General features: G+C 34.4%; 1 protein-coding gene across 1 annotated transcript in view; it reads left to right on the top strand.

Annotated features, from left to right (window-relative positions):
• The window catches only part of LOC18048473 (callose synthase 10), a 31,917-nt gene that overhangs the window by 9,980 nt on the left and 8,927 nt on the right, over positions 1-13,010 (top strand). Inside the window, exons 11-33 of the mRNA XM_024188072.1 lie at positions 2,162-2,238; positions 2,315-2,393; positions 4,315-4,407; positions 4,503-4,605; positions 4,724-4,847; positions 4,975-5,161; positions 5,258-5,310; positions 5,890-5,950; positions 6,086-6,167; positions 7,711-7,760; positions 7,959-8,045; positions 8,158-8,243; positions 8,433-8,460; positions 9,671-9,768; positions 9,900-9,981; positions 10,080-10,240; positions 10,392-10,512; positions 11,351-11,448; positions 11,541-11,631; positions 11,715-11,875; positions 11,967-12,076; positions 12,651-12,785; positions 12,875-12,943. Coding sequence (XP_024043840.1) covers positions 2,162-2,238; positions 2,315-2,393; positions 4,315-4,407; positions 4,503-4,605; positions 4,724-4,847; positions 4,975-5,161; positions 5,258-5,310; positions 5,890-5,950; positions 6,086-6,167; positions 7,711-7,760; positions 7,959-8,045; positions 8,158-8,243; positions 8,433-8,460; positions 9,671-9,768; positions 9,900-9,981; positions 10,080-10,240; positions 10,392-10,512; positions 11,351-11,448; positions 11,541-11,631; positions 11,715-11,875; positions 11,967-12,076; positions 12,651-12,785; positions 12,875-12,943 — 2,236 coding nt within the window. The remainder of the gene's footprint in view (positions 1-2,161; positions 2,239-2,314; positions 2,394-4,314; positions 4,408-4,502; positions 4,606-4,723; positions 4,848-4,974; positions 5,162-5,257; positions 5,311-5,889; positions 5,951-6,085; positions 6,168-7,710; positions 7,761-7,958; positions 8,046-8,157; positions 8,244-8,432; positions 8,461-9,670; positions 9,769-9,899; positions 9,982-10,079; positions 10,241-10,391; positions 10,513-11,350; positions 11,449-11,540; positions 11,632-11,714; positions 11,876-11,966; positions 12,077-12,650; positions 12,786-12,874; positions 12,944-13,010) is intronic.

Below are 13,010 nucleotides of genomic sequence, written 5' to 3'. Positions count from 1 at the left end.
AAAGATGTATTTTCTTGTTGGGTGATTGCTTTTCCAATTGTTTAGGCTGCCGAGGAAAGTTGGTGTAGCAACAAAGTTAATTATGGTTTGGATATTGATAATATTTTGTAATATTAAGCTAAATTTAAGATTAAATCTTTTGAAGAAATTAGTTGCTACCTGTTCATTGCTTAATTACATTTATGCCAGAGGATGTTGCTCTCTTTCTTTTTATTACCCCTCATATTGTCCTCAAATGTGAAATATAGTCGTATTTAAAAGTCTGAAATGGTTTTATTCTTAACTACTCTTTCAGCTACTAGTTTTTTTATTTCTGTCTTGATATAAAATTGTGCAACGCGGTTCAACTCATCTTGAGCTAGGTATTCCATGTTTACAGCACACCCGGCTACACTTTACGGTCTGAACCTTGAATCACCTGGAGATAAATAGATGTAGGACTAGATAGGGTTATTTACTTAATCAATTATTTTTATTATTTCCTAATTTCATTTGAGTAGGTTTTATTTAGATTTGTGCTAATTATTGGGGGTGGATACCATTTTAATTCTCCCTTTTCTCTCTAGATTTTTGCCGTTCTTTTTTACCATTGGTTCTGCATCATAAGTCTTTGCCTCTATAAGGTCCTATGTTAAGAGTTTATCTTTCAGAGATTTGTTTCAAATAAAATTTGGTTGCCATGAAGCATTTACATGGTCCGTTGAATTTTGTTTTATCCTATTTAATCCTCGTTTCACGTTATGTAAAACATTCTTAGCTGTCCATAGTGATTAAAAGACGATCTGATATTCGTGAAGTAATTGCAATGATCTGCCATCAAATTGAAATGTTAATTGAACCCTTTTTGAAGTGGGATAAGGTTGCAAGGCCTAAAACTAGAGGTGATTTAGGAATAGGCTATGTGGAAAAGAAAAATAGAGCTCCCTTAGCTAAATGGTTATGGAGGTTTCCCTTGGAGAGGACCTCTCTTTGGCTTTCGGTTGTTCGCAGTAACTATGAATTCATCCAAATGGATGGGATGCAAACATGGTTAGGAATGGGTCCAATAGAAGCCCCTGGAAAGCTAATAAGCTATGGCTAAAAAGTACCCCACTTCTCCTAGTTGCCTTAGAAGTGGGTAATCGGAAGGCTATTCGTTTCTAGGAGGATAGACGGAGGCGTGATGTTTTGTTGTGTGAGAAATTCCCCCACTTGTTTAGGTTATGCCTTTCTTGGAATATCTCGATTTTCTCTAGCATGGCCTTCTCTCCACTATTAATTGGAATTGGAAGTTCAATTTTCAAAGAAATTTGAATGATAGAGCGGTTGAAGAACTTGCAATGCTAATGTGGGGTATTGAAAATATCAGTATTGATGAATTGGAGGAAGACGAGGAAACAAAAGCTGGAAGCCTCAGGAATATACGTGCATGTCATATTTTGAGATGCTGTGCAATGATGATTCTGCTGCAGAGTTTTCACCCTTCAAAATGATTTGGAAGGCTAGCATCTCCACTAAAATTCAAGTCTTCTTGTGGGCCTTGGCACAAGGCAAATTAAATCTTGGAGAAGTGATGCAAAGAAAATTTCCTAATTTTTTCTCTCCTTCTTGATGTGTGATCTGCTAGAGAATGGCAGGATTTTCAATTCAACTTTTATCATCTTTCTCTTCATTGTTTTGTGGCTTCGTGCAAAGAAGCGAATTTTTTGTGGGTCATTCCAGGTTCTTGTGATTCTTTTCTCTTATTGCTTCACTTTGTGCTTCAGTTTCTAAGGAGTTTCAAGATTCTTCCTTTTTTCTCTATGTACCTAAACCATGACAGGTTTTTGAGATAAGAGTTATAACTGATTCTAGCATTGTATAGGGGTGATTGGGTATACTTTTGTATAGCATAAATAGTGTTTGTCTTTCTTTCCTGAGTGGACAGCTGGTCCACTATCTGTTTTTATATCTGCTTCATTAATACATTCTTTGAGTTTCTTATAAAAAAAAGTGATCCACTTTTGAAAATTCTGTAGCTGCTATTGTTCTGCATTTTTTATATATGATAATGTTTCTGGATTTCTGCAACAATTTGATTAGACCAAGTGTTGTATCCCATTTTATTTTTACTGATTTTTATCTGATATATACACTCTTCAGTCTAGTAAGTAATTATTTCTGATTATGTGGATATTTGCAGGAAGCTGCAAGAAACAACAATGGAAAAGCTTCACATTCTTCGTGGCGGAATTATGATGACTTCAATGAATATTTTTGGTCTGTTTATTAAAAGTTTGAAATTTTCAGGATTACTGCGTTGTTTTATTTGTATTCTGATTTGTTATATATCCAGGTCGCCTGCTTGTTTTGAGTTAAAATGGCCTATGAGGGAAGAATCACCATTTCTATTTAAGCCTAAGAAGAGGAAGAGGGTTAGTTTCACTGTTGACCTCTGCCCGAAATTTATTAAATTTTTGTCTTCTTATGTCATTTTAACTTTTGTTTTAATGTTATGCGAGACGTATGGGAATTTTTCTTCTTAAAATTTATTCTTTAGGGTATGATGTTTAATTCTTCTCAAAATTTTACATGAGGACATTGGCATGAAATATGGTAGACCTCAGTGGTGGTTGGCTTAATGGTTTCCTTATTTATTAGGAAAGGTCTTGCATGGGAGTTCAAGTTGCGTCCTCATAATTAAGGTTAGGGACAGTTGTTGCTGAATTAAGTATAGAGAAGGTAATGTGAGTTGTTTAAAGAGAATGAACTTGAATTGAAAATTTGTATTGTTACTATTTTTTCTTTTTGCTCAGAAACAAAATAAGTATTAGATATAGGAAATGTACATAGAGGAGGGACAAGAATTCCATAAGACAAAAGTCAAAAATCGCCAAGCCCAAGATCTGTTTATCCTATAAGATAAAAAATTCTAACTAATGCAATTACATAATAGCTGCTTTCCAATTAATCAAAATAAAGAAGAAAGGCAAATCTTTAAACTCTGTAGAGATAGAAGCCCACAGAGAAGCCCAGAATTTAAATCTGTTCCAAAGAAACATGTAATCCTCCATCACTTTGTTCTAAAAAATTCTTAAGTTTCTTTCAATCCGTAGGAGCCGTGCGGAATCCCATAAGACAGAATCCTTAACCCTACCTTTTAAGTCTCAAAATTTTTTCCAAGAGAACAGAAAAGCTTGTTGCAGGTGCTGCCCAACTCAAATTAAAAGTCCCAACCAACTTGGAGCATAAGAAGAAAGCAGCTGGGCGGTGAAGAATTAAATAGTTAATACTTTCCGAAGCATTTTTACACAAGACGCACCAATCTGGAGATAAGGCCATACTTGATCTTCTCTTTTGAATTACATCATTGGTATTAATCTTCTGCTGAGCAACAGCCCACGCCATCATCTTCACCTTTGAGGGAACTTTAGCTTTCCGAATCAGATTTTTGTTTGGGGGCAAAAAAGTAGGGGCAGAATAATCTATAAGAATGAAAAAGTACCCTTTGGTAAAAAGATCCCTGATTTTTCTATAGTCCAATCTCTCTTGTCTTCTTTTATGCTTTCAATATGATCTCCCTTTAAAGTCCCAAGCAAGTCAGAACAGTGTTGAAGCTCTCTGTCATTTAAATTTCTAAAGAATCTAAAGTTGCAACTGCTCTGCATTGATGAAAACCTCACCATATTAGTTGTAGAATAATTATGACCTAAAAAGACTATACAGCCGAGGAAAAGACTCCCTAAGCGTCCTCTCTACCACCCAAACATCCTTCCAGAATCTAATTTTCTGTCCACTGCCAGTAACTAATGTCATATTTGGCAAAAAACCAGCTCTACCCTTCGTTATATTCACCCAAGGACATCTACCGGATCCTCTATTAGCATCAGCAGTATCCCACCCATTTTCATGCATGCCATAAAGTATTTTTACTATTTAAATCAAATTTTGTTTCATCTATTATTATATAAATGTATAAATCACGAGGAGATCTTTATTTTCACCTAGTTATTGTGTAGCTGTACAAACGATTAGGATTTCTAACCATATGTTGATTTTCTTCTAGTTTTGTTATTAATTTGATAGTTAGATGACTATGTTTAGTGCCTCGGTGGTCCTTTGGTGATCTGTAAATGGTGGTTCGCATTGTAATTGGCTGAAGCTAGCATATAAGTTTGTTGCTTATGAGTTTTAGTATTATTGTAAAGTTCTAGTTAAGGTGTGTGAGGAATGATTAGGCTTTGCTGATTCTCGCTGCCAGCAGCTTTTGGTTCATGGTTGTTGTCTCTACCTGTGTTTTTATGTTGAAACGTCGGTTTTGAGCAATGTCTCTTATCTTCTCATGTGCTTTGGCAGACTGGAAAAAGCACTTTCGTTGAGCATCGTACATTTCTCCACTTGTATCGAAGCTTTCATCGTCTTTGGATCTTTTTGTTTGTGATGTTTCAGGTTATTTTTATCCTTCCAGATGAACTCTGTATTGCTTTTGACGTGGCTTGATCAACTTAAAATCATTTGTTCGTATTTGTTTCTTTTGCCTTCAGGCTTTGACAATACTAGCCTTCAGGAAAGAGAAAATCAATTTGAAAACTTTTAAGACAATACTTAGCATTGGGCCAACATTTGTTATCATGAACTTCATAGAGAGTATGCTATCTACTTTTTGACATTGCTATTCAGTTATGGCGGATCTCAGTTCCTTCTTTTAGGTTTTTTATTTTTTAGTTCACTGTTCATTAATGTTAATCATTTATTGCTTATGTAGGTTGTTTAGATGTATTGCTTATGTTCGGGGCTTACTCCACAGCAAGAGGCATGGCTATCTCAAGGCTAGTTATTAGGTTTTTCTGGTGTGGCTTGGCCTCTGTGTTTGTAACATATGTTTACATGTGAGTCTTAGCTGTTCATTTCTATAACATACTTTTGTTAGTTGTCTGAGGTATGACTTCATATTGTCATAATATATGTTCATATTTTGTTCTCGGCCCCTTTTTATTTTTTTGTTTTTGATTGCAGAAAGGTTCTGGAGGAACAGAATCAGCGGAACTCCAATTCAAAATATTTTCGGATATATATACTTACATTGGGCATTTATGCTGCTGTCCGTGTGGTTTTTGCTTTGTTACTTAAATGTAAAGCATGCCACACACTGTCAGAGATGTCCGATCAATCCTTCTTTCAATTTTTCAAATGGATTTATCAGGTATTTTTCTGTTTAATGTCATCATGTGAAGATGGCCAAGTATTTTTTATATGGATTTCTTCAATATGTTCTTATAAATTTACTTACATATTTCAGGAGCGATATTATGTTGGAAGAGGTCTTTTTGAGAGATTTAGTGACTACTGCAGGTTTGTGTTATGTCTGTTAGAACTGGTATTTTTCTATGGTTGCATGCTACAGTTGGTTTCTGAGTCTAGACTTCTCTAATTGTTATTCAATTTGGAGTTTGGACGATAGTTATTCTTCTGTTGTCTCTGTGGATTTTTCTGGAGATGTATGTGCCGTTGCTTTCACCTAAAAGAACTTGTATAGGTGTTTTTGCTTTTACAAGGATAATTTATGTTTGCTGGGAGACGTATGATCAACTGCAAATAAAATTTGAAATGTGAATTTACAATGCTTGTTAACTTTTATGTTTTTCTGTATGTGCTTTTTCAAGTTGTGAGACTTGCGTTTCACTCTTAGATGAGTCAATATTTGCGTAGAGAAGGCTTAGTTTTCTAAAGCATTAGATATATAAAGTATATAACCATAGTAACTCCTCATGCTTCTGTGGTTTACGGTTACTGTTCGAGAATGTGATTCATGAGTAGATGACATGCCACTGGATTTTTATCTTGTGGCAATGAACCATTAAAAAGCCTCTAGTTATCTTTTTCGGGTGTTATACCTTCATCAACTTATTGTTCTGTTTTAATTTTCTGCAGGTATGTGCTGTTTTGGTTGGTGATCTTAATTTGCAAGTTCACATTTGCGTACTTTGTCCAGGCAAGTATTGCTTTGTGTTCTTGAGAGTCATTGCTTAAGTAATAGAAGGGCAAATAGGTGAATTTATCATTGGAACATTTGGAATTTGTTGACATATTTCTTATGTTATTAACATTTGTCATTATAATGTTGCAGATCAAACCTCTTGTTGAGCCCACCAAAGTTATCATCGACTTGCCATCTCTTCAATACTCATGGCATGATTTGGTCTCAAAGAGTGAGTTCATTACTATTTAGTAATTGATCTTATATTCTCGTTTATCTTGCAAGTTTACATTGGTCGTGTGAACTAAGAAATCTGCAAGCGTCCAGTGTTCTTGGCATATTGAGATATTAAGCTGTAGTAAAGTCACATTATCTTGATACATCATTTTGTCAATGGAGCTTAGTTTTGGAGTATTTTGACCTCGGTTATTGGAAACTAATTAAGGTTGGGTTTTTTTTTTTTTTTTTTTCAGTTTCTAGCGCCAAGATAGCACATCACGTCTTATCTTTAGTGAAAGTCTTGCTAATCATGGTGAATTTGCTAAATGGCTAACATGATAAGATCAGATTAAGTTAGAAAGTAATCTGACAATGTATTGTTGCGTAATTGAGTTATTTTCTTATTTTTGACCTAAGGTTTGGTGGATCTTCTGCCGATGTTAATCTAATTTATATATTTTGAGTGCGACAAGACTAATTCTAAATGCCCTTTTCTTTTCTCTTCTCTTTTTCATACATTAAATCTTGTGCAGCATCTTCTGCTTCTCTATCCTTCTATATTTCTTTCATTTATGCTTATCACTCTATTCTACTCTCTTGACTGTAAACAAGCTGCCTGAATCCTTGAAATGGATGTAAGCCCTAAAGCCTATCAGCATTTGTCTGTCTTGATTCTTTGAGGACAGTGTTTGTTCTGAAATGGGAATTTCCTATGTAGCAGCTGGATAACTTATAGGTTTGATCAATGGCTAATGTAATGCTAATCTTTCAGGTACCATACCTCTAGGAATTTGGAAGCTTTTGTGATGGAATTAAATAATGTTTTTGCCCCATCATTAAATTTGGCTATATTCTTTTCCTTCTAAAATTTATGCTATGAATGTTGTAGAAACAAAAGAAGAGATTTATACTATCACCATTCTTCACCATGGATTTTTTACCCCCTCCTTATTGAAGTTATTGCTAGTTCTCCCTGAGTAGTGGCGGGAACACCTTTATTGTTTGGCCATTAAACTCTAGGACCCTCGTTTTAGTGATCTTTTTCTTGAATAAAGGTGGCTCTATTTAGGTTTGGGATGCTAACAGGGCTTACTATCCAGTTATAGTTGGTCGAACTGGGTATTTAGTATGTATATGATGCAAATGCGATTGTTCAATTATCCTTGAAAGTAGAAATTAAAAATATCATTGTCGTCGTTTGGAATCCAATACAGGTGATAGCATATATGTCTGTCAGGGCATTGTATTACCGAGATCAAAATTTGGTTTGGTTTTGATATACTTGCTTTGACATTTTCTTAATTCTATTAGAATCCTAAAAGTGGATTGTTTCACGAAATGTTAAGGTACTAACTATAAACAATGCAATGTTTTAGAGTTAGCTGAAGTATTTGCTGCTATATTGGTGTGACAATTTCAAAACTGTTTTCTCATGTTATGAGCTTTCTTATAACTTCGTATGCCTAGTGTGAATCACTTATAATACTTGTTATTGGCTTCTTTCTCTTGTATTAAGTTGATAACTTTAACTAATTATTGGCTATGATTTTTGGCAGACAATAAAAATGCCTTGACCATTGTTAGCCTCTGGGCTCCTGTTGTTGCTGTGAGTATTTTTCATTTTTCTTTGTATGCACAATATACAATGCTGGAAAATAATTCAGCATCTGGCTTCCTGGCTAATTTTATTATACTATATGCATTGAAGCAAAAGTCCATGCGACATTCTCATTATTTTCACCAGAATTTTATCATTCTGACTTTGCTTTATTAAACTTTTCTGATACTTTCTTTTATTTACTAGATCTACCTTATGGACCTTCACATATGGTACACACTCTTGTCGGCAATTATTGGTGGGGTAATGGGTGCGCGGGCTCGGCTAGGCGAAGTATGCTTATTCTTTAGAGTTTTTTCGTATTTCTATACTGTTCATGCTTCTTCTTTTTTTATATATTTTCATAAGTCAACTGCTTAATATTTTTGTTTTTTTTGGGTGATAGATACGTACAATTGAAATGGTGCACAAACGTTTTGAGAGCTTCCCTAAAGTCTTTGTTAAGAATCTTGTTTCTTGGCAAGCAAAAAGGTACTTGAATGTGATACTTAGATGCCTTATCAAGCCTAACAGAGGAAAGGCCATTGCTGAGAACTGAGAATTTTTTCCTGGCTCTTTTGCGCCCTGTCAAGCATGTGCTTGTGGTATAAATGACTTGTAGAAGAAAATTGTATTTTTTATGTTTCATAAGTAACTTTTCCTATCATTCTGCTCTTACAGGTTGCTGCTTGATAGACAAGCATCTCAGGTTAGTGGTTAATTTCAAAAAAGAAAATTCTGACTCAGTAATTTCAGTTGTAAAAAATCTCCTTTCTAACCTAGGGGTTGCCTAAAATTCTCCAACTGAGTCAGAAATGTTATTATAGATAACTGCCCAGTTTTTGGTAAACAGGAACTGGTAATTTCATGTGATATGCTTGGCCCAATGATGAAAGGTACCTGAATTTCCTTTCTAGGCAATTTGATCTAATATGTGTGAAAAAAAAAAGAAATTCTAGCTGCCCAATATTCCTTTCTTAAGAAGGCTTTTATAGTAAGCCTTTGAGAATGTCGGTTGCCTAAACTAGTTTGGTTACTGGTCACATATAACAAATATTAAAAGCATATTGCTTCCAATTCAGAAACAGATAAGAGCTAAATTACAGTATCAAATCTGTTATGTTTTTGTTTTTATAGTGTGATTAAGTTCAGTTGTTAAGTAAGATGGATTGCTATTTTAATTTGTTCAAATTTGTATACAGATGCAGGGTTGTGGGCAAAACTGAGAGTATTTTTTGTGTGTGGACTTGAATGTTTGTGATTAGAGTAATGATACAGCCACAAACTCTTGTACAAACTTATTTTGTACAAACTGATGTGGCATGATAAGATTGGTTGAATTAAATATCACTTGGCCCACATGATTTGTTTTTATTAATTTATATTTTCATTCAACCAATGAATTAATGCTACGTCAGTTTGTACAAAATAAGTTTGTACAAGAGTTTGTGGCTGTATCATTACTCTTGTGATTATGTTGGGTGGATTGTACCATTGGTCCATATATGGTGTGTGTTTGCATGTAAACTGCTGCTTCTGTATCGGCTGTGGTTGTATATCTGTCGTAAACCACTAAGCCTGTTGAAATTTTGATCCTGTGGTATTGTAGACTTTTTTATTATAATTATATTTATTTCTTTCTTTTATTTATTTATTTTTTGTTTTATTCCTTTTTTTTAATTTTTTAAAAGGAAGGGGTGGGAAAAGCTTAAATTGACTTTTTAGCCCTTTACCAACTCTAAGGTTCGAATATGGGTGGCCAGTTAAAGAATCCTGCTTAAAAACCACTCAGCCACGCCCTTAGGGGCCTCTTTTGTGGTTTATTGACAATGATTCGTTCTTTGGTTAATATCAGATGCACATCACTCTGATATGAGAATTTCTGCTTTGGACGTTTAAATTTTGGTCTGTTCATGCAGGTTTCTCAAGAACTGAACAAGGAATATGCATCAATCTTTTCTCCATTTTGGAATGAGATAATTAAAAGTTTGCGTGAGGAAGATTTTATAAGTAATAGGTAAACTACGGAGGCAGTCATGCTTATGTTTTGTTGTTAACAGTTAGGGCTTTATTAGTACATTGGTTTTAACAAAGCAGTTAGCGATGGAAAAGCACTTGGTATTCATATATGATTTTATGCTTTTCCAGGGAGATGGATTTGCTTTCCATTCCTAGCAACACAGGCAGTCTCCGACTGGTCCAATGGCCTTTGTTTCTTCTAAGTAGTAAGGTTAGACCTTTCAAACATTAACGGGAACTAAGAATATCTGACAACCTCAGTCTCTATGCTTAAAGCTCACAAGTTTTTTGGTCAATATATTTTTCCAGATATTTTTGGCAATTGATTTGGCTTTGGACTGCAAAGACACACAGGCTGATCTTTGGAATAGAATATGTAGGGATGAATACATGACATATGCTGTACGGGAGTGCTACTACAGCATTGAAAAAATGTTACATTCCCTTGTGGATGGTGAAGGGAGACTTTGGTATGAATTGTTCAGGCTGCTGTGCTCTTTGGTTTTGATTTGATATGTTCAGTTAAAAAATTTAGTGTCATTTATTACTCTGGTCATGAATTTCTCTTGGTTGTCGGTTGTCATATGATTTTACCTTATGCATTTTACATTTTTGTGGTAGGGTTGAAAGAATCTTCCGAGAGATTAATAACAGTATACTGGAGAATTCACTTGTTATAACCTTGTCTCTTAAGAAGCTTCCACTCGTATTGTCAAGATTTACTGCTTTGACTGGCCTTCTGGTATCTGTTATTCTCAAATTTTGTCATTATTTTATTTGGATGATATTGCTGAAATTATTGCCAGAATTTTACTGTAGTATCTGAGCCTTTTTAATATTTTTCGTTTTTCTGCTGCGTATTTTAAATGCTTTGAAAGAATTGGAGCTTATATAAATTGGGCTAATGATTTCTCTTTTCACTCCTTTACAGTCACAGTGCTTTTTCTTTTTTAATTTGAATGCATATATTTGCAATATTTTTTTGGGGCAAATACAAAATTTTCGTTGTTTTCTTATCTATGTTACTAATTCGTTAAGGAGAAATTCACATAAGAATATTTTGTTGATTCTCTGTCGCTGGATCTTACCTAAATCATTTTTTTTTTGTGCCTTTCTTTAGGATACGGTAGATTTTAGGAAGATTATTTTTTCTTATCCTAAAAAGTTTACATATAATTAAGTTTGCTAATATACCATATTAGTTTTGACGTGCTTGATGCATTCCTGATTTGTTTTCATAATTGCTAACGGAGAGAGAAAATTACTGGGACTAAATTGTTTTTGTTCTGTAATACCTACAAGAATTATAATAAAGATTCAGGACAAGTGACATCCAGGGGTATCGTTATTTAACAATAAAAAATAAATGCTTTATGAAAAGATCACTGGGATTTTGTTTTGGCATAACAGTAACAAATTTAATTTTCTTCCCTCCTATATCTGTATTCTTTTTCTGGTAGGTATGTGAAAACAGTTTGTAAGATTTTAGAATTGAAATATTTTGTTGGTGTATCATTTGTCATTTTGATAAACTGCTGTTATAGATTTATGCATCTATAATAATGGGTGAGTTGTGTCAGATACGGAATGAAACTCCTGATCTCGCAAAAGGAGCTGCGAAAGCGTTATTTCAGCTATACGAGGTTGTTACACATGACTTGCTGTCATCCGATTTAAGGTTTGTGGTTGGATATACCTGATTGTCATATGCTGAGTACTAATTTAGTTTAATGTTTCATGACTTGATTTGTTGAATCCTTCTGTTTGCAGGGAGCAGCTTGATACATGGAACATTCTGGCTAGAGCTAGAAATGAAGGTCGCTTATTTTCTAGAATAGAATGGCCCAAAGATCCAGAGATTGTAAGGGCTCCTAAGAAACACACTCCTCTAAAAATCACTCTCTCTTGGTGTGCATTTGCATTTACATTGTTTTGTTTCCACAGAAGGAGCAGGTGAAGCGATTGCACCTCCTTCTTACTGTTAAGGATTCTGCTGCTAATATTCCAAAGAATCTTGAAGCAAGGAGAAGATTAGAATTTTTTTCCAATTCCCTATTTATGGATATGCCACCAGCAAAGCCAGTTTGCGAAATGATACCATTCAGGTAGACCAAAATTTCCATGTCATGTAGATGGCATAAGGACTTAATACTTTCTTATGTATCTTATTTGTTATTTACTCTTTTGGTTTGTTAGTGTCTTCACCCCGTACTACAGTGAGACTGTACTCTATAGTACCTCTGAATTACAGAAAGAAAACGAGGACGGAATATCAATTCTTTTCTATCTTCAGAAAATATTTCCAGGTATTGTTCTGATTTCTTTACCCTTTTCTGTAAGGTTCCACTTCACCAATAATGGTTTGTGTCATTCTGTCATGAATGCTTACCAAATATATTTGTATAATGACTTAATTTGTCTGCATTTGAATACAAAAATACTGTTTCTTGTCATGATTCTTCTTCTTCTGTCTTTATTTTGCTGGTATTGCATTGTGGCATATTAGCTTGTTCAAAAATGTACTAGCATTTAATCCTTACCTTGAATTTGTGCTCATATGTGCATCACGGATTATGCACTCTATTTTGTATTTTGGAGCAACTGTAGTATTGGTAAAAGTCTTCGAGTGACTGTTACATTTGCTTGCCTTTGTCTGCACAATCTTCTGAAGTACACGGTGTGTTTGTTATGCAGATTTGTAAAGCTTATTTTTTTTTTTAATTATTTTTTTGGGTAGAAAAATAAATTTTGTACCTTTTGTTTTGGATTATTACTTCTTCTTCTTCTTCTTCTTATTATTATGATGTAGTAGTAGTAGTAGTAGTAGTAGTGGTAGTAGTAATAATAATACATTGAATAATTATTTGGTTTCAATTTTAGATGAATGGGAAAATTTCTTGGAACGGATTGGTCGAGGCGAGTCAGCTGGGGGAGTAGATCTTCAAGAAAATTCGACTGATTCTTTGGAGCTTCGGTTTTGGGCATCTTACCGAGGACAGACTTTGGCCAGGACTGGTTAGCATTATTGTGCTAGTAACATTATTGTGATACTCCTTTTAGTACATAATGATTGTCTGAAAATTTTGGTTTCCATGATCATGCAGTGCGTGGCATGATGTATTACAGAAGGGCTTTAATGCTTCAAAGTTATTTGGAAAGGAGACCAATAGGAGGTATTTACTTATGAATTTATTATAACGACATACTCTATGTGTTCAAAAGGATTGAATATACTGATAT

Source organism: Citrus clementina, unplaced genomic scaffold (genome assembly GCF_000493195.1).
Source record: "Citrus clementina cultivar Clemenules unplaced genomic scaffold, Citrus_clementina_v1.0 scaffold_3, whole genome shotgun sequence".
Lineage (NCBI taxonomy): Eukaryota > Viridiplantae > Streptophyta > Magnoliopsida > Sapindales > Rutaceae > Citrus > Citrus x clementina.
This window is presented reverse-complemented; position numbering and strand designations above follow the sequence as displayed.